At 39.7% G+C, this 27946-nt stretch overlaps 2 protein-coding genes across 2 annotated transcripts in view; one reads left to right on the forward strand and one right to left on the reverse strand.

The window, feature by feature from the left end:
* LOC143908563 (sodium channel protein Nach) overlaps positions 1–27946 on the forward strand; it is a 228595-nt gene that overhangs the window by 63214 nt on the left and 137435 nt on the right. The gene's annotated exons all lie outside the window — the stretch shown is intronic.
* On the reverse strand, positions 26913–27807 carry LOC143908549 (uncharacterized). The gene is made up of 2 exons (XM_077426241.1): positions 27396–27807; positions 26913–27200 (listed from the first exon to the last, which is right to left on the reverse strand). The coding sequence occupies exons 1-2, from the start codon at positions 27723–27725 to the stop codon at positions 27027–27029; spliced, it is 504 nt and encodes a 167-aa protein (XP_077282367.1). The 5' UTR covers positions 27726–27807; the 3' UTR covers positions 26913–27026.

The following is a 27946-nucleotide window of genomic DNA, read 5'->3' on the forward strand; positions in this document are numbered from 1 at the left end:
TCCTCTGGTCCCCCCTTTTGTCCTCTTCGTCTTCGTCTGAACTCATTAGGAGATTTTCCTCCATCTACTTCGTAATTTCCTCCTCTGCCGACCTCCTTTTTCTCCTAATTTTCACCTCGCTTTTTTTTCATCTCTTTTCCCTCTCTTTTCCTTTTTTTATTTTTTTCTCAATCAACTTGTCCTCGTCCATTTTCACCTTCATTCTACTTCCTTCTTTTCTTCTTGCTTCAAGTACTTTCCACTTATCCTCCTCGCTTCCTATCCTTACCAGTAGAGTTAACCATTCTCCTCTCTGTTCTATCACGTTCACCTCCCTCACTTCCACCTCCACTTTCAATCCTTCTGTAAATAACTGCTTCACCTTTTTCCAATTTGAGTTACCTCTTTCCCATCTCTCTCTCTCTCTCTCTCTCTCTCTCTCTCTCTCTCTCTCTCTGGTGAGTAAGCTGTGTGCACGTCCGTTGTGTGGCTCCTATTTCAAGTGGATATATTTCTGCTGCAAGCTGCCTTCGGGCTTTTTTGTTGCAGGTTCAGGCAAGTCTTTTTGTTGCTCGTCACGTGCTGTTATTGGTACGCATCGGGCTATCTCTGATTCTCAGTATTTTGCATGACGAGTGTTCTCATTATTACTCTATTATTTCTGAGAATCATTCCATGGAGGATGTTGTTCTCTTCTGCGCATGTGCCTGCCGCTTGATCTGTCCTTTCCTGCACCTGCTGCCCTGCGTGCCGTCGAGTTTGGAGTCGATATCGACGTTTGGCGATCGATAGTGGTGTGATTTCGAGCTGTCTCGTGCACAGTGCGCTCTGGTCCCTGTTAATCAACTACTCAGTCGCGTCGTGTAACTTGAGCTGTCTCATACTCAGTGTACTCACGCATCTTCGCTGGCGTAAGTTTTTCGTTTTTCGTTTTTCGTTTTTCGTTTTCATTGCTTATTTGTGTGACGGTAATGCAGCGTTCGTGCTCCAAATGCGGAAAGACAATTGCGACTAATTTGATTGAATGTACATGTAAGAGAGTGTTTCATCCAGGCTGTGTCAAACCTTACGCTGTCACCAGGTACGCCGACGCTTGTTGCAAGTCGTTGCTTGCTTCTACTTTACCTGTCACACCTGACAATACTGATCACTCATTTAATTTTACCATGGCGACTCCAGTAAGCGTGGGCGCTCTGTCGCAGTCTCTGTCGCAGTCGCAGTGTGACAATACGACTAATAATCTTTTGCTTCGACTGACCGAGCAGCTGAGTGAGTCGAATGCAAGACTGAGTGAGCAATTGAGTGAATCGAATGCGAAATTCTCTGCTTTTGTAGAAGAGCAGCGGCGAACGAATACTATACTTAATGATAAGCTTGATAAATTAAATTGTGTCGCTAGTTGTGTCGAACGTAATAGCCAGCGCATTGTCGAGTTGGAGCAACGGTGTGATGCTCTTGTGGATGAGATTCGTGCGCTTAGGACGGGTGGTGCGGATTCTCATTCTGTCACGCATGTTCAGTTCGGGAATGAATTAATTATATCGGGAGTGCCTGCCACAATGCCTGTTACCCCTTTAGAATGCGTTCGCAACGTGTTTACTACCTTCGAGATCCCCGAGCTGACGTGTCACATTCTCGGTGTTAGGCCCGTCGCTCGTAAGCCTCTGCCGGTGGCCGCTCGTGACCGTCCCTTACCGATTTCGCCTACGAACTCTTACATCATCACGTTAGCCTCGAGCGCTGTTCGTGATGCGGTAATGTCCAAAAAGCGTGCTCGACGTGCACTCGTGCAGAGAAACATATGTGGCAATGACTCGGGTCGGAGTGTGCATGTAAACGAGCTGCTCCCCAAAGACACATATGAACTACTGCAGCAAGCAAAGCGTGTGGCTAAAGAAAAGTCTTACGCGTATGTCTGGGTGAGAGGGGGTCGTGTTCACGTCAGGCACTCTGACTGTAAGCCTGCTATTTCGATTAACTCGGTTGCTGATCTCAATAGGCTCGTTTGACATGCTCATTCTGGACACTCATTGCCTTCCGTCGTTCAGCGTGGCTTGATTTCTGAGTCCTCTTGTTTTCGTGTGGCTCAGTTCAACGCCAATTCCCTGCGTGGACACATAGATTATATTAGACTGCATTTTGCTGCTCGTTTTTATCATGTCATTTCGGTCTCCGAAACGTGGCTCAATGAGAGCATCTCCGATGCGGCGGTGGCTTTGGGTGACTACTTTTTGATACGGCATGATCGAGTGGGACGGATGGGCGGTGGGGTGGCGTGTTATGTACATAAATCACTTCAAGCTAAGATTTTGGTCACCTCTAATAATGTCTGCGAAAATTCACCAGAATATTTTCTCTTAGAAGTTCGTCAACCAGAAGGTGTATTGGTGTTATTTGCATCTATTTACCGAAGACCCAAGGGTCTTCTTTTGAACGATTTTGTCGAGTCTCTAAATCGATTCTCCCATCTCTATAAGAACATCATTATTGGTGGTGACTTGAATTGTAATCTAATGTCGACTAACTTTGAGGCAGATTACTTGCGTGAACTCATGTCTAGCCTATCGTTACATATTGTCATTTCTGAGCCTACCCATCATACTGCTACCTCTGATACCTGGATTGATGTGTTGGTGGTAGATGATGTTGAAAAAATCATATCATATATTAAATCTTCAAGTCCCTTCATTGCTGGTCATGATCTGTTAGAGCTGTCAGTGTCACTTGATTGTAAGCTGAGACTCGAGCGTTCTATCTCCCGGAGGAATTACAGGGGCATTGATGGCTCTGAGTTCTGTGATCATCTTCGTTCTATCGCCGGCACGGTACGGGCTCAATTGGACGGGTTGTCTGGGGATGCTGATGTGGATGGAATGTGTGGAGTCTTGTCCAGCAACTTGTTGGGAGCTCTTGATATCTTTGCCCCCGCTCGCGTCCTATCAATTAAGAGGCCCCCTGTACTTTGGCTCACTCCGGAATTGACTGCTCGGTTACAAATTCGTGATCGGTTGTATAGGCGAGCTAAACGTGCCAATAGTCTCTTAGGCTATGCCACATATAGACTTTTCCGTAACCAACTTAATATAGACATTAGGCGTGCTAAGAGTAAATTTTACTACAGTTCTCTCATTGGCATTACAGACCCTGCTAAACTTTGGAGGGAGCTTGCTCGGCTGGGACTTGCAAAACCGACTCTCACTTCTCCTCTACATTTCTTCTCGCCCGACCAGTTGGGCTCATACTACGTGTCTGTTACAAATGTTCAGCCTGTTTGCACTCATTTTAACTTTATCTCAGCCATTGCTTCGATCTCTCGTCCTTCTGATCGTCCTGAATTTGTTTTCTCATCTATCTCACCTTGTGAAGTCCTTAAACTTATGTCTGAGAGACCTCTTCACTCGTATGCTTCTGGGTCAGATGGCATTCCACTGTATATACTTCGTGTAGTATGGCCGGTTGTTTCGTCATTGCTTGTGTCCATATTTAATTGCTCGCTTGATACTTCGTTGTTTCCATCTGAGTGGAAGAAGGCATATATACGTCCGCTTTCTAAGGTTCGTACACCACTATCCCCGTCAGACACAAGACCCATTGCGAATCTACCCGAACTGTCTAAACTAATGGAGAAGATTGTTGCTATGCAAATATTAGACTACCTTAATAAACATGACATACTCAATCCAAGACAGTCTGCATACCGCTTAGGGTTTAACACTCAGTCGGTACTTTTGCGCGTTTGTAATGATATCAAGCGGGGGATTGATGATGGATTCATAACCATAATGATACTGTTCGATTTCAGTAAGGCATTTGACATGGTTCCCCATCTTCTATTGCTTGTTAAACTTAAAGAGATTGGCTTTTCTGATGCTGTTCTTAACTGGATGTTCTCCTACTTAACTGGCCGTTCTCAAGCTGTTATTGACGATGCGGGTAATCTCTCTGAATGGTTATTTACTTCGTCTGGGGTCCCTCAAGGCTCCGTTCTTGGTCCTCTGCTTTTTTCTTTGTTCATCAACGACATATACAAAGTTTTGCGTTATGCATCTCATATGATTTTTGCAGATGATATACAAATCTATCGCCTTTGCTCACCTGCTGATATTCTCAGCGCTCTAGAATTAATTTCTAAGGATGCCCAAGCTCTTTTTAACTATGCTAATAAGAATGGACTTAAACTCAACCCGGCTAAATCCAAAGTCATTATATTTGGAAGTCAAGCGTATGTCAATGCAATTAATCTTAGTAATTTACCACCTATCCTTGTTAACAATACGCCTCTTCCATTTGTGCATGAGGTGAGAAATCTTGGGGTTATGTTTACTTCCGATCTCTCTTGGGTGCGACATATCTCATTGATTTCTATTGTATTTTGAACCGACCGCCATATACAAATACACACACACACACAATAACGCTTACAGCCAATCAGAGTTTTCTCCGTGCGCTCCACCTATATTTGTTACTAGCCGGTTGGTAGCGGTAGCAGTTCTCGAGTAACAGTTGTACACGTAACACGCACGCTCTGAATAAAAGTAAAGTTTTACAAAGAATCACGACTCAGAGACAACCCACTTATTCCTCTCCTTCGAGTATACAACAGTGATGTCAGAAGTAAAGGGTTTTAATCAGTGATAGCTACGAACGAGCAAATGTCGTTATCTACCGAAGCTCTAGCATCGCTAACGAATGTCTTCGCGGAGGCTATTCGAGAAGCTGCGCGAATGGCCGCCGAATCGGCAACAGGGGCCACAGCCGGTGCCACGGCTCAATCAAAACCACCGTCATTTAATATTGGTGAATTTCGTTCTTCGGATGGTGCCACCGTGGAAGACTATTTTAAACGCTTCGAATGGGCACTCAAACTAAGCAAAATTCCGGAAGAGCAATGGGCCAATTTCGCGCGTGTTCACATGGGAACTGAGCTAAATCAGGCACTCAAGTTTCTGGTAAGCCCGAGGTCACCTGAGGATCTCACATTTGAGCAGGTACGAGATACACTTAAAAGCCATATGGATCGCGCTAAAAACAAGTTCGCAGAGAGCATTCGTTTCCGACAAATTTGTCAACAAAAGGGTGAGACAGTATCAAACTTCGCTCTTCGTTTACGTCAAGGGGCAGTTTATTGCGAGTACGGAGAATTTTTAGACAGAATGCTAATAGAGCAATTATTACATGGCCTCGAATCTCGCGATATGTGCGACGAAATTATAGCAAAGAAACCTGCAACGTTCGACGCAGCGTTTGATATCGCACATACTCTTGAGGCAACGCGACTTACTGCGAATGAGGTTAAAACCGCGACATTATCAGTTCCTGAAACTACGCATAAATTAGGGTACTCTCAGCCAAAGAAAAAGAACAACGATAAACAACGGCGCCAGAGATCATTATCGCGTAACCGTCAGCAGCAGCGGCATAAGCAGGATTCATCACAAAAGAAACAAGATCGCCCTTGTCAAGGATGTGGAAGGGACCATGCACGAAGTCAATGCCAGTTCCGTGACGCCGAATGTCACAACTGCGGTATTAAGGGACATATCGCTAAAGTATGCCGATCAAGGGACAACAAGAAAACCGATCAAGTCTCCGATGCACTCGTACCAGCGGAACACGTCGACTCAGTCCAATATTTCAATAAGGTCAATGATATCGGCTCCAACAGCGTAGCGCAAAAGCGGATGATCAATGTTATAATTGATGGCCACAATTTAAAAATGGAACTGGACACTGGGGCACCTTGCGGCATCGTAAGTAAAAAAACGTTGCGCACTTTTAAACCATCTTGTTTTTTGCAGAAAACCGACAGACAATTTGCCAGTTATACACTCCACAAAATCAATTGTATCGGACGTTTGCCAGTTAACGTTAAGGTTGGTCAGACGACTAAGAGGCTAAATCTATATGTGGTCGAAGGCGATTTCGACACACTCTTTGGACGAGAATGGATTGCACATTTCACTCATGAGATAGACTTCAAAAAAATCTTCTCGTCGTCGAATAAGATTCATGCGGTATCCACTACACCGCCCCGTCTTACTCAAGAGCAGGAAAAGCAATTAGAGCAACTCTTAGATCGCTATCAGGATGTATTTACCGATGTGGCAGGGAAGTTAGTAGGTCCACCTGTCAAATTACACCTAAAGCCGGAGGCCACGCCAGTCTTCGTCAAAGCGCGAGAGATACCGTTTGCACTTCGAGATGCTTATGCCAGGGAAATTGATGCGAAGATATCATCAGGGTTCTACAAAAAAGTCGAATACTCCGAATGGGCGTCCACCACTCACGTCGTAACTAAGAAAAACGGCAAGTTACGTATTACGGGCAATTACAAACCAACACTCAATCCGCGTATTATCGTAGATGAACACCCAATTCCTAAGGCTGAGCAAATATTTAATGAAATGAAAGGCGCAAAAATCTTTTGTCATCTTGACATTACAGACGCTTACACACATCTACCGGTCGATGAAGAGTTCAGTCACGCGCTTACGCTTAATACGCCAACTCACGGCTTAATCCGACCTACACGCGCAGTCTACGGAGCAGCAAATATTCCAGCTGTTTGGCAACGACGCATGCAGACTGTTCTACAGGGTCTCTCTAAAATACGCAATTTTTTTGATGATGTCATAATTTTTGCCGAAGACTTTGCCGATCTAATGGTAATCTTGGAACAAACACTGGAGAGATTACGCGCTCATGGTTTACGACTCAATCGGGCGAAATGTGTTTTCGCAACTTCCTCCGTGGAATTTTTGGGTTACAGGATCGACGCTCAAGGCATTCATAAATCCGACAAGCATATAGAAGCTATCAGAGACGCACCCAAACCCTCAACTCCGGAGGAACTCCAATTATTTCTCGGGAAAACCACATACTACAGCGCATTTATCCCAGATCTTTCAACGAAAGACCGACCACTTCGAAACATGCTTCATCAAGTGCCTTTCAAATAGACACCTGCTGCAGAAGAAGCATATCAAGATATTAAGGAAGCATTGATATCACCACAAGTCCTTATGCCGTATGATCCGTCATTTCCTCTACTTTTGGCCACCGACGCCAGCAAAACGGGCCTGGGTGCCGTGCTTTCTCATCGGTTAAGCAACGGTCAAGAGCGACCGATAGCATATGCGAGCCGCACTATGACTACTACGGAACAGAAATATCCTCAGATCGACAAGGAAGCGCTTGCCATCGTTTGGGCAGTGCAAAAGTTCTTCCACTATCTCTATGCTCGTCATTGGACCTTGATCACAGACCACAAGCCCCTGACTCAAATCCTTCATCCAGAGAAATCGCTACCAGTTCTATGTATCAGCAGAATGGCTAATTATGCAGACTATCTTGCTCACTTTGACTTTGATGTAATTTTCAGACCTACGAAGGAGAACACTAATGCTGATTATTGCTCAAGAGCCTTACCCTCGACGATTAATACTATTCAATCTTCTTCATCGCTGCAAAGGAGAGAAGAGATTGAAGGAGATGGATTCGATCATTTCGCTATGAATCAAATCGAGCAACTGCCAATCGATGCGAAACAAATTGCTCAAGAAACAAGAAAGGATCCTGAATTAGGGAAAATAGTCAAGTTATTGGAAGCAGGACAAAGCCTCGAGCGCGCAGGGTATCGAGCTCCAGAATCCGCTTACAGATTGGCCGCCAACTGCCTGATGTTCGAGCATCGCGTCGTTATACCATCCTCGCTACGAAAAGCAATACTCAATGATCTACACGTAGCACATTTAGGTATCGTGAAAATGAAAGGGATGGCACGGTCATTTGTTTATTGGCCAGGTATCGACTCGGAAATTGAGCAGACCGCTAAATCGTGTGCTGAATGTGCTAGGCATGCACATGCTCCGCCTAAGTTCTGCCAGCATCATTGGGACTACCCCCAAGGTCCCTGGGAACGCATCCATATTGATTACGCAGGCCCCGTCGCTGGGACGATGTTACTGATTGTTTCCGATGCATTCAGCAAATGGCTTGAAGTCAAGATCACTAATTCGATGACAACGGCGGCAACCATCGCCATACTTGATAACTTATTCACAGCCTATGGTGCTCCGACTATCGTAGTATCAGATAACGGAACACAATTTACAGCAGCTGAATTTAAATCGTTTCTACAAACAAGCGGCGTCAAGTATCACAAACTAACGGCGCCTTATCATCCATCCACCAATGGGCAAGCTGAACGAAGTGTGCAAACTGTTAAAGATGCCCTTCGTGCCATGGGAACTTCCCGAAACACGCTACAAGCAGATCTGAACAAGTTTCTCCGTCACTATCGTATTGCACCGCATTCGACTACGGGACAATCACCATCGCAGCTTTTCCTGGGTCGAACATTACGAACACGTTTGGATCTGGTGCGCCCTGACGATGTCTTTACGAGAGTTACTCAAAAATGGAATGTACAATACGCTCCAACATTCCGGTCATTCAAACCGACTCAAACTGTGTATTTTCTTTCGGGAAATCCCAGAATGGACAAATGGGTTCGAGGAACCATCGTAGCTCGTTTAGGAGAGCTTCATTATGAAATTGAATATGGAAACAAACGGTTCAAGCGCCATGTGGACCAGATTCGAGGATATTTAGAAAACTCGACGACTAAGCAATCTGATCTTCCATTATCTGGGGTGAACAACGAAGAGAAAAGTCGTCACGTGCGTTTCTACCCGGATCCTCCAAAAGCTTGCACACCCCTGAAACCGAGGAATGTGGAGGCACTTGCTCCCCCATTGCCATGCCAAAAGACTCCGACCCCGTCTACGGCTCCAGGAACTCCTCCACGGACAGCAGCAACACCTGAAGGCAGCGCAGTGCAAGATGAAATCGCCGCACCCTCGGTCCTTCCTCGAAGAACAACGCGGAAACGTCGCTCTCCTGATAGATACTCTCCGAGTAAATGTTAGCGAGGTTTTCATTATGAGGGGGAGGAAATATTGTATTTTGAACCGACCGCCATATGCAAATACACACACACACAATAACGCTTACAGCCAATCAGAGTTTTCTCCGTGCGCTCCACCTATATTTGTTACTAGCCGGTTGGTAGCGGTAGCAGTTCTCGAGTAACAGTTGTACACGTAACACGCACGCTCTGAATAAAAGTAAAGTTTTACAAAGAATCACGACTCAGAGACAACCCACTTATTCCTCTCCTCCGAGTATACAACAATTTCACAAAGGGTCCATCATGTGTTGCATAATCTCAAGTTTAACAAGGGTTCTCTTTCCACCAATCTTAGAATCAAACTTGTCTCTACTCTGATTATGCCCCACATAGACTACTGTTGCCTAGTGTATCATGGCCTGAGAGATGGGTTGGATACTAAATTGCAGCGACTAACTAACTGCTGTGTTCGTTTTATTTTTAATTTAAAACGTGACGAACATATTACGCCTTACAGGCGTCAGTTAGGTTGGCTTTCTGTTAGGAATAGACGCTTATATTTTCTGGGATGCCAGATGTATCGTATTTTGCATTTGTCTTCTCCTACATATTTACGTGAACTGTTTACCTCTCCTGATCCTTCTCTTAGAAGGTCCGATCGCTTGGCTGCTTCCTTCACTTCATCTTTCCATATTCCTGCTCATAGAACTGTCACGTACAGAAATTCATTCCAGCTTTCCGCCATATATTTTTGGCACTCACTTTCTAGCAGTATTACATCAGCATCTTCCTTAGCATCATTCAAAGGTCTTCTGCGTCTATTCTTATTTTCATCCGAATTCGAGTGACCACTTCGCTTACGGGTAACCCATGCCATGTTCCCTCTATATTTTTGTCTTCGTTACATTTAGTCTTAAATTAGTTTTTAAGTTGCGCTAGTTATAAGTTCTTGTTGAATGTTTGCGTTGCATGTAGGCTGAGAGTGAGCCTGTGTATCCTTGGCATTATTATTATTATTGTTATTATTATTGTTCTGTATTTCGATTTTTGTATTTTACTTTTTGCCCTTTAGCAGTTGCTCGGGCATATTAAACTATATCTATCTATCTATCTATCTCTCCCCCCCTAATTATTACGTTCTTCCTTCTTGTTTCTTTATCGTTCTCTTCATCATCTTCATACCACCATTTCTTCTTATATACGTTATCCCCTCTCTTCTCATTCTCGTCCCTCTTCTTTTTACCTGAGCTTTGCTCCATTCTGTGCATCCTCCTTTTCAGTTCTTCTATTTCCTTCTTAAGCTCCTTCGTCATTCTTGCTGCTCGCTCCTCCGCTATCGTCTCTATCACCTCCCTGTCGATTGTTAATGTTCCTCTACATTCCACTTTTCCGTTCATTTTCCTCTTTCGGTATCTTTAAAGCCTCCGCAAACAATTCTTTCGGCCAACACCGCTTTCTTTCTATTCTCATTCGTTCCGCTGCTCCGCTTTTACTACCGCCACATGCACTCACCTTCCCTATAGCCACTACTTACTTTCCTTTCTGTTCACCTCGCTCTCTAGTAATAGTTTACTTATTTCCACGGTATTCCGTATTTATTTCCACGGTTAATCCCGACATACTATTATTTTTTTTTAATGTTTTGTTTGTTACTAATCCAGATTTTATATAACTAGACACTACAGACGCGCGCTTCGCGCGCGCTATTTAGCTTTAACATTATGCTATTACTATTACACTATTAACCCTTGATACACACAACTGTCAAAATATACAATGACAGCTGCAAATGAAGTAAGCGCAGCAAGAGAACCAATCGGCATCGCGGAAAAGTGACAACAATACCTACGACATGCCCTTTTTAGAAGAGGAATCTCTACGATTATTGCGATATCGATCGACAAATATTTCTTTTGAAATCTTTTGGTATCGCCCTTCATGTAAAGGTAGCACATAATACAATTCAGGTTTTTCTTTAAAATAATTAGCTACTTTTATAGCAAGCTCTTTAATGTGCATATTTTTCAATTCAAACCTAAATAATAAGTAAATATAAATATAAGTAAGTATTACTTTATGTTTTTTATAATATATATTTTGTTTAAAGTATTTTATATTATTTTATATGTTTATTTACTTACAATTAGATGTATATTTTTTGTGCTTTGTATTATACTTACGGATATGGTTTCTTGGTGATAGCAATTGGCAAATGTGTTATTATTACATCTGCTAATTTTCTACGCATATATTAGTCTATTTAATTGACCATGCGTTTCATAGTGGTCTAAAATGATATAGCTGGTGCTAGTTTCTTTTAAAAATGTTTTTAGATCCTATGTAAGAGAAAAAATTAGTTTTAATATCTTTACACAAATAAACGCTTTTTTTTATTAATAGAAATATATTTTTTTTAATATAATATACTAGCATGCTCCGCGGCTTCGCTCGCGACCTCATATGCATGGCTCTCATACGCGTAGCTTTTGCTATATTACTATTTAGTCTCTACTCAAAAAAAATAAACCGTGTCACAAAATAACATCACAGAAAGATTCGGTCACATATTTCCCGAATAATTAAAAAAATTTTGGATACCGGTTTCCAAAAAGATCGGTAACAAAAAACTATACACTCTATAATACTCTCCAAAAAATTCTACTCCAATTTTATATACTTTTGGTAAAAATTCGGTCAAATGGTTTTCGAGATTATATCAAACAAAAAAAAGACTACAAACTCTGTCTTTTTATTATAATAGTAAAGATAGTATACAAAAATTTTGTAACCAATTTCCAAAAAGATACCGGTTTCCAAAAAGATCGATAACAAAAAACTATACAGTTTATAGCACTCCCCGGGAAATTCTACCCCTGTTTTATATACAATTCTTTAAAATTCAATCAAATATTTTCCAAAAAATTCAAAAAACTTCTGATATCGGTTTCCAAAAAGATCGGTAACGAAAAATTATGCACTTTATGACACTCTCCAGGAATTTCCCAAAAAATTCGAAAAATTTCTGATACCGGCTTCCAAAAAGATCGGTAACAAAAAATTATACATTTTATGGCATTCCCCGAAAAATTCAACCCTTGTTTTATATACAATTATTTGAAATTCCGTCAATTATTTACCGAAAAATTGAAGAAATTAAAAAAACCGGTTTCCAGAAGATCGGTAACGAAAAACTATACACCCTATAACATTCCCCGAAAAATTCTACCCCTATTTCATATATGCTTGGTAAAAATTTAGTCCATTGGTTTTCGAGATCATAGCGAACAGAAAAACTGCAAACCCTGTTGCTTTATAAAAATAGTATAGATATATATACATCTAAATTTTCCAAACCACTGCGCGCCGATGAAATTTTCGGACTTAAAACAAGTAATTGTTAGAATTAAAAACCCCTTCCCTCCCCGGAATTAAATCGACTCGATTTAATTATCTAAAAACTGTAAAGAAATTTATTGCGAAAAATATTACCTCAGTCAGGGTTCGAACCTGGAACCTCCCGCATTCCGTGTAGGGCGTCGTACCAATTCGACCACCAAAGCATGTGGTAATATTCATCGCAATAACCGGTTAATAATAATTTGAAACGTCTTTTTCAGGCGACGTGAATAAATAATAATAAGAGAAATAGGATCGTAACGATAAACAATCAATTTAGTAACAAAGCCATGCGATCCAAGCCTAGATCTTTTTGGCTGCACCATATTGGTTTCTGTATGCATATATGTTATAGTCAAAGCCCGAAACGCGGGCATTCCTAGGATTGACTAGTCAATCCTGGAGAACGACCAAACGTCTTGGTCAAAGCCCGAAATAAGTTTTGCGTTTCGGCTTTTGACTAGTCAATCCTAGGAATAACTAATACGGCTGGTCAAAGTTAGAAACTAAGAAAAATCACTTCGGACTTTGACTAGTCAATCCTAGGTGTGGCTTAATTCGGATTTTGTGACTGTTGACAAATAAAATCAAGATATTTTTTACTAAATTAAGTTTTTATTGTTAACATAATGTAGTCAAACTCCCCGCCTGGCAGTGTCCTCGAATCGGATCACGCGGGAGTATTAACAGCGATCGGCCGCGAGGCCTCACGCCACTCTGACACGCTTGGCTCTAGAACACCGTGACCGCCGGGGCACGAAGCCCTCGGGGCACGCGCTCCGCCTAACCGAGTAAGTAAGGAAACGATGAAAGTAGTGGTATTTCACCGGCGATGTTGCCATCTACCACTTATGCTACACCTCTCATGTCTCCTTACAGTGCCCGACTAGAGTCAAGCTCAACAGGGTCTTCTTTCCCCGCTAATTTTTCCAAGCCCGTTCCCTTGGCAGTGGTTTCGCTAGATAGTAGATAGGGACAGTGGGAATCTATATATATATATATATATATATATATATATATGTATATAGATTAAATTTTCCAATATGGTGCTGCCAAAAAGACTTAAGGCTCTGACAGACAAGACGCGTCAAGCGTCAAGCAGCGACCCAAGCAGCATTTTTCGGTTAACTTTCCGACTAAGGACTACTTTTCTACTAATCACAACGTTGTAAGCGGTTCAAGAAAGTTATAAAATGTAACTTATAATTACTAACGTTTTTTGGACGTTGTCTAAACGTTAAAATTACGACGTGCTTTTTTTATCACTTTCCCAACGTCAAATTCGAAACAGTTTAAGTCCTATTACCCGACGTTAAGATATTTAACGTTCGCCTGACGTTATACTCTGCACTACACTTTTCGAGCGACTTCAATACGTAATTCCCAACGTAAACCAACGTTTTGTTATCAAACGTTGTAAAACGCTAACGTTGTAAAACGTCGCCTGTGGTCATTTCTGACTGACGTTAAGAAATCGCGAGAAATGGTAACAAATTCTGCCTAAATGAATGTACAGCAGATTACTGCTGCATCAAGCGGGCATCGTCGACGGCAATTCGCGGCGTCGTGCGTGAGCTACGAGGACTATGCGACGAATGTTGACGATCCACGGCCGAACCGGTCTATCTCATCTCACGCGGTTATCGTCGCGTCGTCGGGAAACAACGCGCGCGCGCCGCGCGATTCACAGCTCGAGAGCGCGTTCGCTCGGCTGCACGGCTGCCATAACCATGCTCTAGATCACCATATAGATGGTATTGCATAGGTCGGATTTGGTTAAGATATACGACTCATTCGCAAATCTAGTATAGAATTTTTAACTAATTGATACTTTATCGACATGTTAAGTCAGTTTGGCGACCTTGTTAAGACTTTTAGTCAATATAGGTACAATTTTGCCTACAGTGGTATACTACTTAGTTTGGAAAAGTCTGAAAAAGTTAATTATTTTATACGAGAAGACAAATTTTAGTAGAATTTATCGCACCTTTTACTACGTAAAGTTTGATATAGTGTGGAACGCTGACTTCGCCATTTTCATTCCTCAAAGAGGAAGGCAAATAATCCGCCATTTTCCAGTATATTTATATTTATATTTTTTAACGCACTTTATTAACAATTTAAAGCATTTATATAATATCTATTGTTAAGGTTTTAACAACATATTTATCTTAAAAGTAATTTCGATGAAAAAAAATTAAAATCTACACTTTGGAAAATTTTAGTTATTTATTAGAATATTTAGTAAATTGGAATATTTTAGAAAGGATTCGTCTAATTTCGACTTATCATTTCCACATTTATCAATAAAGTGAGTTTTGTTATACAATTTCAGTGCTGGGTTCGTGTATTTATGGCAAAATTACAATAGTATCAAAGACTGCGCAAACTATATTTTTCCTATAAATCCATTTTATTTGTGCCAAATTGATAAGTACGTATTATGATACATTTATTACACCAATGCCGTCATATGGTTTGAATGGAAGCACGAAAACTACACCTAAAATGTACGTTGTGAAAGAATAACCTCAGGTCTAGCAGAGTGTACAAAATCAAAGTTTACATACCAACGTTAAAACTGGTGGAAAAAATGTAACCTCAATTTAACTTATATAAGTCGGATTCCAACGTTGGTACTACCTAAATTTGATTCCCCAAATTAGTGCAAAAGAGGGTTGAAACGACGTAGCGAAAACGTTGGATACCAACGTTAAGTGTGTTTATCTTAACGTCGGGCGGACGTCAAAATGCTGCTTGGGGAGCAGCAAGCGCTGAACGCTAGCCTATAAGCATCGTCGCTATTCACACCGAAAGCGACAGCGTCAAGCGTCTGTAACCTAAAAAATTTTGACAACAATTGATTAGACAAAATGAATATATATATATATTATGATAAAGAAATTAATAGTCGTCTCCTGCATACTCTGGTAGTTCAGATTCGAGGTCCATCATTGTCTTCATAGTCCGAGAGCCCACCGCAAAAATTTGGGTCCATCGCTTTTATGGATAAATTTACTTGCAAAAGGTAGTTTATAAGTCGTATTATCATAAACGATTGTCAGCCAAACTCGTACCCCCTGCGTTATGAGCAATAAAAATTTATTAACAATTGGATTTCTAAGCGATTTGGGTCCATCGCTTTTATGGACGAAACTTGTTTCATTCGAAAGGGCATCAAATTCCTTTTCAGAAAATACCCGGCTGATTTGCCCTGGCCCCTGCAAAACCCAGGCTGATCATGATTTTTGACTCAACGCGCGAGTCAAATCGAGCGTGGCGTTTGAAATGCGTGCCGCCGCGCCGTAAACAAATGTAGAGCGTCGCGCGTTGGACGTGCGCGCATGTGTGTGTGTGTGTGTGTGCTCATCTGATGTTTGTTGTTATGCACTTCTGTGTTCGCGTGCTTTACAGCTTTTATTTTATTTTGGCTTCGATGTTATAAGTGCCCAATTTAAAGATGTCCAAGTGTTTTGTTTGTGAGAAAGGCGACAAAACTGTTCAGTGCACTGACGAAAACTTTTCCAAATTGACAATGATGATCAAGTTCCGGAAACAGAAAAATTTCCAGTATGGGAAATTTTTGTTAACAAAACCCTCAGACGTTGCTTATCATTACAAATGTTTCAAAAAAGTGACGACTCTGAATCCGAAATACCGATCTGAGTTCGAAGATTTCTGTCGCAAAAAAATGTAAGTATTCACTTTTGAAATGTTAAGGTTCTCAAAATTGTCGATTTTCAACAATTCATTATTCTTCTAGGAACGTCCGTACAGTTCATCAGATCGAAAAAATCAGAAGGAAAAGATTACAAAATCACCTGTCTCACCTGGTGAATCTCACAAAACTCAAGCAGAAGGCCATAACGATTCTACAGTAACGGATTTTACTGAGGTAATTATAATTTCGGAGTGTTATAAAGCTTGTTTTTCTATATGTAACGATTCACTTCATGAAAATTAGTTACTTCAATTGTTTTTTTAATTGCTCCTTACTACCACTTTTCGATTTTTTTATAATTCTTGTTGTCGTGGATAATAAATGGAAACGTTTCGGAAAAAAGAACAGCGAAAGATATTTCATTGTCATTAAAGTCGGCTGTACATAAAATCTCGGAATTTTGCGAGTTCAGCGAAAACGTTTTTAATGTTGTCGCAGGAGTCTATTGCTTCATCGACGCCAGTGAAGCCAATCCTGCAAATGTTTCACAGTGACTTTTCTTCGTTGAACTCGATGGAGTCAATAGAAAAATCTACCCAGGAACCAATGGCATCTTCATCGGCGCCCATCGAGCCAATTATAGATCAAGAAATTGTTCACATTTCTACATCGGAATCTTCGCTGCCTGATGACATTTTGAGCCCAGAAACTGTGGCTTCTTCATCTGCGTCGAGTCTTCCAGATTCATCTCTATTTCCTTCTGTTGAGTCAACTTCTAAATGCGATAAGCGATGCATCTTCTGCAACGTTGAGAGAAAAACGGTCAAGGGTAGGCCAGTTAAATCTTGCATTTCCCCTTCATCGTCGACCGCTGTCGGGTCAATTAAATCTATAGCGAGCGAACTCGAAGATAACGATTTGTTATTGAAGATCCATCAGTACACTCTTGTACCGTATCAAACAAATTGTCTTTCTTCTTACAAATTTAACCATTCTCAAATGATTGCCGAGAAAAAGAAACATAATCCTTGGGGCGAAAATCGACATTTGCATAAAACCGCGTTCGAGGCTTTGTCTTCGATAATACAGAGCGAAATTATTGAAAAAAAAGAAGTTCTCTTCCTCGTTGATTTATTATCGCGATACAAATCTCTTCTCGTCGAATACAAGGAAAATGTCGACTTCAAGGATTTTGAATCTTATACGGCTGACAATTTGCTAAAAAAAATAAGAAATGTTTTCGGAGACACTGTCGCTGTAGAAAATTCTAATCTTGCGTACGGAAAAAGAGTCTTATATAATCGTGAAATTAATGTAGCTGATTTTGCTACGAAGTCGGCACTTGCTGTCGATCGCGAAAACAAGCAATCGAGGAATGTTGCGTTTGCTTTGCGTAAGTCCGTAAAATCTGTCACTACCAGAAAGTTGTCGAAGAACGTGTCTGTCGAAGATGTGCTCGAAGGAGAATGCGACATTCCCGACGATCTTTTCGAATTCGTTTCGAATTTAGTTTGTGGGCCTGATACTCGCAGAAGAAATTCTTCTGAAGATTTGTTAAAAATCAGATCCATTTGCAGCGATTTGATTTTTGTCATTAACAAAGGAAAAGTCAGGCCCTCGAAACATTTAACACTTGGGTTAGCTATAAAATCGTTCACGAACTCCAGAAAGATTTTGACCATTTTAAATAGATACGGCCACGCTGTTTCGTACAATACCGCAGAGAAAGTTGAAACCGAAATGACGTACACCCATTTTGCGGACGATTCCGTTGTTCCCCCAGGAATTCGCACCATTGACGGCCTTCATACCCACGTTGCATTTGATAATTTTGATCGTTTCGTGGATACTTGTGGTGGCAAGAACATTCTGCACGACACGGTTGGAATAGTGTATCAGATGGAAAATGCGACGAGCACAGAGACAGAAAAATCGATCGAATTATCTTCCTTGCAATATTCGGAAAACAACGAGCAGGAACCCGTTTCGAGAAAACGTAGGAAGTTTGATAGCTTAAGGAATGACAATAGAATGTTTTATCCCAAGCCAAACGCAGAAATGTCATTGCTCCCTCTGAAAACCATTGTTACATGCATCGAAGAATGTACAGAAGCGAAGAAAATTGCTATTCAAAGAGACCTCATTTGGTTGGTGTCTTTGGTATTAAACCCATTTGAACCGATGTGGTTAGGTCACAATTATCAAATGATGAATGACGAATCTTGCTTGCAAAAAGTAGAGTATTTGCCCCCCATTAATGCCTCTCCCGTGACGTATGATGTAGTCATTGAGACATTGCGTTATGCGCTTTCCATTGCCCACAAATGCAATCAGCAAAAAATTATCGTCACCTACGACCTGGCTATCGCGAAGATGGCAATGCAAATCCAAAAACAAGAAAGCCCACATTATGACGACATTTTCGTGAATCTCGGTGCTTTCCACATGCAGATGGCCTTTTTTAAAGCTATTGGGAAATACATAGATTCCTCCGGTTTGGTAGACATTTTAATTTATTCAGACGTTCTTGCGGCGGGGGGGGGGGTCAGTGAATGCATTCATTGACAGCAAGCATTTCAACCGATGCAAACGGATTTACCCTTTGCTAAGCGCTGCCCTTAACAAACTACATTTTGATCGTTTTCTCTTTGAACATAACATTGATATTAATGACTTTCTTGATGATATTCTTCAATTGAAAAGTAACCCAACGGGGTTAAACGAGCCACTTCAACTTCGAGATTCATTTGTGTCTTTTTTAAACAAATACCACAATTTCTACGATTTGACTTTGGCTGGGGACCATGGAAAAACCGCTCAATTTTACATTCAGTTTGTCGAGCTCATTTTTATTTATCATAGATTCTCACGAAGCATAAGATGTGGCAACTTCGAAGTGTATATCGATTCCATATCAGAAATGACTGATTTATTTTTCGCCATGAATCAGCCAAACTATGCTCGCTGGTCTGTCGTTTATTTAAGCAATTTGATAAGATTGAAAACGGAAAATTCTCCATTGGTCGCGGACTTTGCTCGAGGAGCTTTCGGTGTCAAACGCACTTCAAATAAGTTGGCACGTGCTCCAGTTGACCTGACTCTTGAGCAAACAATCAACGCCGATGCTGGCAATAAATTGACAGGAGTGACTCACTGTACAAATTCGTTTTCAGCACGTCAAAGGTGGGCTTTGAGTCACAGTATGCGTACGAAAATTGTTTCGAAAGTTTTGGAAGATACCTCTCTTTCTCGCAAGGATGACGTTTCGCATTCGTTGAAATCAAATCGAATCGAAAAAGATCGGAAACATCTTGACGCTATCGTCCAGACTGTCAAAAATAACATCAATCCTTTCGACATTAGTATAGACGCGAATGAGATGTTCAACATCTGTACTGGGAAAGCGGCCTCCCCTTTGGTAGCTGATGAGTTTTTGCTAAACTCGCGGTCCTTGGGCCGTGCACAAAAAGAGAGTTTCATTGCCTCGTGTGACGGTAATCCGAAAAAATTCGACGAAAGCATTAAAAGAAACAAGCTCTTTAACTTTTCACACGATTCTGTAAAGTCAATACAAAAAACCGCCAATGGAAAAAAGCAGGTCGTCATGAAAATGGAGCGGGATATTTTCGGTCGTCTTCTGAAGATTGCTCTCGATCAGAAAATCGATATGAATAGATGTTTCACCTATCCATTGGTTCCCGTGCCTCCAGCTATGTTTCAGATGGATGGACAAATGTGTAAGACCGACAAATCGGTTTTGGCCAAAAAACTCATGTCCCGTGTACAGCAATCTAGGCCATCTTCTGTTGACGTCAAAATAATCGATGGGTTCTACGCTCTTCATCGACTCGGAAATGTCGTTCCACATACATTCGATAAACTGGCTGAAAATTTCCTCATCAAACTGTGTGCGTCAGATGCTTCTGAAATTCACTTGATTTTCGATATTTACATTTCGCCTTCCATAAAAGACTGCGAGCGTCAAAATCGAAAAGAGTTTGATATTCCGTACAACATCACTGGTCCCAAGCAAAAAAGACCTGGAGATTTTCAAAAAAGTCTTAAAAATTATAAATTTAAAGAGGCTTTGGTTGCTTTTTTCTGCATTCATTGGGAAAATTCGTATTTGGCTACAATCTTTGGTAAAAAAAAATTTTTGTTACGGCGGGTGAAAAATGTTTCTCTTTCTGTTGTGTCGATGGAAATGTTGTCAAAAAAGAAGAGAAAGACCTGGAATGCTTTCACGAAGAAGCCGACACGCGAATAATTTTCCATTTGACAAAAATTCCCCGTCATTCAAATGTAATTATCAACGCCACAGACACAGACGTTCTTATTATTTTGTTAGGCAACATAAACAAATTTCCCGATTTAAACATTTGGCTGATGGGGAGGACGTCGGCAAATAATCAATTCTCCATTAGTTGCAATGATTTGGCATCAAATTTAGGGCAAAGCCTTTGCAACAGTTTGCCTGCGTTTCACGCTTTTACCGGTTGCGATTACTCGGCATCATTTTACGGTAAAGGTAAAATTACTGCTTTTAATATATTTGAGAAAAACCCTAAATTTCAAAATGCTTTCGAGTCACTAATCGATCCTTCAAATATATTTGACGACGATATCATTGATGCCGTTCAAGAATTTACGTGTCTCATATATAAAATAAAAAATTGTACAAGCGTCAACGAAGCGCGATATCGAATCTTCGACAAAACGTTTTCTGGTAACAAACGTGATAAAAAATTTGCGACGAAAATAACGGGATTCGAGTCGACGCTCATTCCTCATCCTTGCTGGAAATCACTAAAACAAAAAATGCTACAAACCATCTACATCAATTCGATGTGGCAAAGTGCCACTGAATCTCGTTGCGCGAAATTAAGACCTGAAGATTGTGGATGGTTCGTGGATCATTCTAGCAAAAAAAAGATTTTGAAACCGATTTGGTTCAACGGAGAAGCTTTGCCTTCCACAATCAGCGACATTTTGGAAAAATCGGCTAGCTGCGATTCGCAAACCGACGAATCGGTAATTGACGCAAATGTAATTGTAGGAAAGGAGATGACCGATGATCTTAATTTTGATATCGATTCATCAGAAGACGAGTCTTCAGATGAGTTTTCCGATGAATGAATCATTAGCATTTCCTTTAATCTTACTTTATTTGTAACTTTTTTAGTGTATAATTTTATTTCTGAAACATCTCATTCCGAATTTTTTTATACTGTTTCAATAAATGTAACTGTACCGTGTGAGAAATGTTCATTCAGTCTAACTTTAATTAAAAATTCTTATTACAAACTGTACAATTAAAAATAAACAATTAATAAACAAAAATAAACAATTAAATTAACAGATTTAAATTACTTTAATTAAATTAACAATTAACACACGTACTAGGATTTTTTTAGTAAAAATCGCTGAAGAAATATTACACGGAAAAAAATGATATGTAAAAAATAATAAAATTATCAATAAAAGATACTGTTTAGCACTGTAATTTAGTCATTTTACTGAATTTTTATTATAAATTGATGTATGAACATCTAATCTTACTGTTTGAATATATATTAATATTATTATATACACTGTAAAAAAAGCATTGATGTGCATATCAAAAATTCATTTGACGTGTTAGTAGTATCTCATTTATTTCATTGAAAAATTACGAGTTTATCATTACCCGTAGCCGAGTTACATAATAAACTGTAAATAGTCATCAGATTTCTGACGATTTTTTACAGTTTATTTTTTTCCGTGTAGTATTTGCTATGATTTTGTTAAAATTCAATTAATTATAAAAAAATGTAAAAAACTTGGAAATATTCGACAAAATTCCAATTTACATTACGTTCTCTGACAGTTCCATACTTTTTATCTGAAAATATGATATTTTTAACTATGATAAATGATAAAAGTATATAATTAACATATAAAATATAATAATATAAATGATAAAAAAAATCAAAAATATTCATAATCCCTACACAATATTATAATTTCATAAACGTTAAACAATAACAATAACAACAATTATGATCTTTAAAAATTTATAATATTAGTAGTATTCAAAGTATAAATAAAAGCGTGACGCTCTGGCCTTGTTTACGGCGCGCATTTCAAACGCCACGCTCGATCTGACTCGCGCGTTGAGTCAAAAATCATGATCAGCCTGGGTTTTGCAGGGGCCAGGGCAAATCAGCCGGGTATTTTCTGAAAGGGAATTTGATGCCCTTTCGAATGAAACAAGTTTCGTCCATAAAAGCGATGGACCCAAATCGCTTAGAAATCCAATTGTTAATAAATTTTTATTGCTCATAACGCAGGGGGTACGAGTTTGGCTGACAATCGTTTATGATAATACGACTTATAAACTACCTTTTGCAAGTAAATTTATCCATAAAAGCGATGGACCCAAATTTTTGCGGTGGGCTCTCGGACTATCATTATGCTATGAGACATTCTGCGATACGTCCGGATGTCCACACTTCTCAAACGCATTTCTAAAAACTTGCAAAATGCTCCGACCTCATCCATGAGTGGTAAGGACGGTGCTGGATTTTCGATTGCCTCTAATAACAAATTTTCGAACCCAGTGTTTGAGGATCCAGTGCTGCTCAATCGACGTTTCTTTAATCCTTAAATAAATATGCTAGGTTAATATCTATACTTGCACAACCTGTTAAAAAAAAAAAAAAAAAATACAGTTTTGCAACCGTCTGCGCTGATTGTATTGACGAGGCATCAGAATGCGGTGTCGAGCATCTAGACTGATGACCGTCATTATTATTATCCATTGCAGACGTATTTGATGAGGAAGGTTGCGGCAAGATTTTATTTGTGGAAGTTCTTAAAAATAGAAAATATGAAAATTTGTAGAGAACATAATAAAAGAAACAAAAAAATGCGTTTATTACTTCCGATAACCGATGGTTGGCTTTAAAAAGTCGAGGGAAGCAAAATATTTCCATTTTACAGTCGACGTCTGAGAAGCACCACTCCCTGAATACTTTTTTTTCCTCTGCCAGTTTGCGTGCATAGACGTCACGCAACGTCTTCCAGCGTTTTTTGCTGTGCCTGGTAAAATGCCTACATAGGAAGATCATTATATGAATATTATGAATGTATGGCGGAGCAAGAACTTTAATTAAACGTACCTAAAGCCTCGTCGATAGCAACCCACAATTTTGCGGTTATTGCAGGTGTTCTTAATTTAAGTTCTATTGAAGGATCCCACAGCTCGCGTCTTCTTGACACTTCGCTGATGAGAAGTTCCTCGAAGGATATTTCATCTTCCTCATCTTCTAAAATGGGACAGTAACTGCATCTCTCACCTTCCATAACCTTCCCACACATTCCACACACCTGAAATTCAGATCTCTCACATATATTTTTTAATAATTTTTCAAATTTGAAAGAATTATATAAAATTATATAAATCGTATTTATTTACATAATAATCTGATTCTTCCATTTTGCCTTTCGAACCGAAGACGCTTGCTGCTGCTTGCTGCTAGCATCAAAATCCAACAGAGTTGAATTTGGGCGACGCGTCAGCAGTGGCGTAGAAAATATTGTCTCGCTGATTGGTTGCTGCTCGCTGCTTGACGCTTGACGCGTCCTGTCTGTCAGAGCCTTTAGGCTTGGTTCGCATGGCTTTGTTACTAAATTGATTGTTTATCGTTACGATCTTATTTCTCTTATTATTATTTATTTACGTCGCCTGAAAAAGACGTTTCAAACTATTATTAACCGGTTATTGCGATGAATATTACCACATGCCTCGGTGGTCAAATTGGTACGACGCCCTACATGGAATGAGGGAGGGGGAAAGACTCCTTTCCAGGTTCGAACCCTGGCTGAGGTAATATTTTTCACAATAAATTTCTTTACAGTTTTTAGATAATTAAATCGAGTCGATTTAATTCCGGGGAGGGAAGGGGTTTTTAATTTTAACAATTACTGTGTTTTAAGTCCGAAAATTTAATCGGCGCGCAGTGGTTTGGAAAATTTAGATGTATATATATAGTATATATGCATACAGAAACCAATATGGTGCTGCCAAAAAGACCTAGGCTTGGATCGCATGGCTTTGTTACTAAATTGATTGTTTATCGTTACGATCCTATTTCTCTTATTATTACTTAAAAAAATGACGTCTCTGTAACTCTGGTTTAACTAAAATATGCATTTGGAATCAATTAGATTCTTTTCACGTTATACAAAATATGAGTTGTGATATAAAGCATGATGTATTTGTAGGCGTCTGTCAATATGATATGTATGAGTAAATTAATATTACATTTTATACAATCAAAACTGTTTACATTAGACGATCTTAATAGTTTAATAGGTACGTATAATTTTGGTCCCGAAGAAAGAAATCGTCCACCTTTCTTAAAAATAGGAAAATTGAAGAAGTTTAGTCTAGGTCTTTCTGCTTCAGAAACAATAACATTTGTTATTTATTTCGGTCTTATTATTGGACATAAAGTCCCTGAGAACAATAATTTTTGGGATTTATACATTTGCTTACACAAGAATGTAACTATATTACTTACACCGTTTTTTACTTCACATTGCATAGAATATTTAAATGCGCTAGTTACTCGAGCATCATGAACTTCATTTAAACTGACTTAAAAATACATTGAAACTAAAACACCATTTCCTCCTTCATTATGCGCGCGTTGTCAGTAGGTCCGTTAATAAATATTTGGTGCATGCGATAAGAAGCAAAACACAGACAATCAAAGATTGCTGCTCATATTTCTTCTTCAAGACGAAATTTACCAATTAACTTCAGCGATAAAACTGTGTTATAGACTTTTTCAAAACATTGATCTAAAAAGACATATATTTTTTGGAAAAGAGCTTTCAATGCAGCAAATATCAAAGCTTCCTAATTATTGTAACATTAAAGTTTTTTTTACCATGCACAACATTTCATGCAGTAACATGGATAAATATAAAGAGTATTTATTACAAACCAGGTTTTATTTTAAATATTTTTCGCAAAAAAATATTTCCATTTTTTGGACAAATTAAATTGATATTTGTTGACAAAGATGAAAAAATATTTTTTATTGTGCAGTGTATGGATACTATTCGATTTTGCAGTCATGTACAATGTTATGAAGTAAAGTATTTAAACAAGTGAAAATGTTTAGCATACAACAATTAATGTAATATTTTACCGTCACATATTAAGTCATTAACTCCCGACACATTTCATATGTAATTTTAAAAAAATAAATCACATACTAAAAAATAAAACATTATGTTACATTTTATTTGTCACAAAATTATATTTAAAAATAGAACATTATTGTATGGATATGGATGTATTTAGTACGTTACAATATTTGTATATATTAATTATTGCATGTTATATGAAACCTGCTACTTCTTTATTTTAACAGACTCGTTTTATATATAATACACGCATATCATCTATTATAATGAAAACTAGCTAAGTAATATTCATGTAATATACAATAATTAATACTAATATGCATACACAAATATTGTAATAGTTTTTACATATATATAAAGACTATTACAATATTTGTACATACATAATAATTATTGCACATTATTGCACACACACACACACACACACACACACACACATATATGTATATATATACAAGAACAAAGAATTTACATTTTAAACAAAAAAGTTTATTTAATAAAACAAAATATGTACTCTATAATTTTAACAAAATATTTTGTTTGAAATTGTAATGTTTTATTCCGGTAACAAAATATTCAATTTTTCATTACAAAGAATATTGTACATCATATACCAAACAGTCAACAAAATAATATCGGCGTAGTAACCAACGGTTTCTTTGATCACATATCAACAAATAGTTTTTGCGTCAGTAACAAAATTTTGGTTGTTTCAACAAAACATTTCTCTCAGTGCACCGCATAAAATAACTCCATATACGTCCGCATATAGCGCTTGTAAATAAAGTCCGCGTTTAATTTCTTGTATTTCGCCTGCGTTAAGGATGTATATCTGTTGGGGATTCCAGCGATTTATTCTTGTAAAATTTGTACCTTTCCGTTATATGTATTGCTCTATAATTTCTTTGGACGCAAGTTTGTTTATCACGCAAAACAAAATGTATTTGTCACGATGACATACATAAACTAAAAAACGCCGAGAGGCCCGGAACCAATCGACACACGCCTGAATTCGACAAGCGCCAATTAGAGCGTTTTCCAGCGTTATGGCTTCTGCACACAGGACGCGGAAACGCTTGCCGCGCGGCAAGAAGCGACGCGGTAGCCAATTAACGTGTTGTTTTTCCGTAAGAACCAAAAGTTTATTGGCCGCGCGTCGCTTCTTGCCGCGTGGCAAGCGTGTTCGCGTCCTGTGTGCAGAAGCAGAGAGAAACCTGAGAGAGGCCATCCCGGCATTTTTCGTCAATTTTTCTGTGTCACATTTTCCGACGCGCACCCTGATAAAGTGCGTATCAACTACGTCGTTTCGCTCGGTAACCGCACATGGTTTGCGTCCGTGCTAATGGTTCGTGTCCGAACTAGCCAGTTAGTGGGGATATGCTGCGGCCTCGCTCGGCCACGTTCGGCCGCGCTCGGCCGCGCTCGGCCGGCCCGGCGCCTCGGCAAGCTTCGAGCGAGGAGAGAAGGACAGACATACGATTTACGATTTACTGTCTCCGTCTATGACTGCTAGCTGCCTTGGCACGCGCCGGCTATGCGACGTTGCCACGATGCCACGCACTTCGGATATCGCGTACGGTGTCTCGCCGAGTGCCGAATCTCGAGTTGTTAAATATATATATATATATATATATATATATATATATATAATTTATTAACATAAAAATTAAAATTTGTTAACGTAATACTATTTTTGTTAAGTAAGGAAGGAAAGGATTTTTAGAAGTCAGAGGAACAGCTACGCATAAATAAAATATATCACCTATATGTATATTAATATTGTTATTTTATTTCAAAGTAAATTAAAAGAAGTACGATATAAAAGTATGATATAAAAGTTATATATTATTTCTCATAGTAATGAATTTGGATTCCGGTAATTTATTTATCTTCTCCAGCTTCGCCGCGCCCTCTGCCTCTTCCTCCACCTCGTCCTCTGCCACTGCCTCTGCCTCTGCCTCTGCCTCTGCCTCTGCCTCTGCCTCTGCCTCTGCCTCTGCCTCTCCCTCGCATCGCGTTGTATACCGCCCGCACCAACGAGCTTAACGTTTCAGGCTGTAACAAAAAATAAATATTTTAAGTAAAATGACATTTTCGTGTATATATATATACGTAAATAAATTTCATTATTAACACTTTGTCGAACGCTGTCACGTATGCGTCACATGTGATATGTGCGACTGTCATTGCAAAGTGTTAATAATCATTATCAATAATGATAAGAAATTATCCCATTATTTCAACACTTACGTTTAATACGATCGGCTGAGTCGCCGTCGGAGCCGTTGCTGTGGTCGACATCGTCGCCGTGGCCATGGGCGCCGTTACGACCGCCAGGGTCGTCGTTGACGTCGTGGCTCTAGAGGCCGTCGCGGCCGCCGTCGGCATCGTGATCGTGACGGCCCCCACGGCCACAATGCCGACGACGGCCGCGACGGCTCCTACGGCCACAATGCCGACGACAGCAACGACGACCCCGAGGCCCGTGACGGCCCTCACGATCACGATGCCGACGGCGGCCGCGACGGCCTCTAGAGCCACGACGTCAACGACGACCCCGGCGGTCGTAACGGCGCCCATGGCCACGGCGACGATGTCGACCACAGCAACGGCTCCGACGGCGACTCAGCCGATCGTATTAAACGTAAGTGTTGAAATAATGGGATAATTTCTTATCATTATTGATAATGATTATTAACACTTTGCAATGACAGTCGCACATATCACATGTGACGCATACGTGACAGCGTTCGTCAAAGTGTTAATAATGAAATTTATTTACGTATATATATATATACACG

This window comes from Temnothorax americanus, unplaced genomic scaffold, assembly GCF_048541705.1.
Source record: "Temnothorax americanus isolate GAGA-0224 unplaced genomic scaffold, ASM4854170v1 Scaffold99, whole genome shotgun sequence".
In the NCBI taxonomy this organism is placed as follows: Eukaryota; Metazoa; Arthropoda; class Insecta; order Hymenoptera; family Formicidae; genus Temnothorax; species Temnothorax americanus.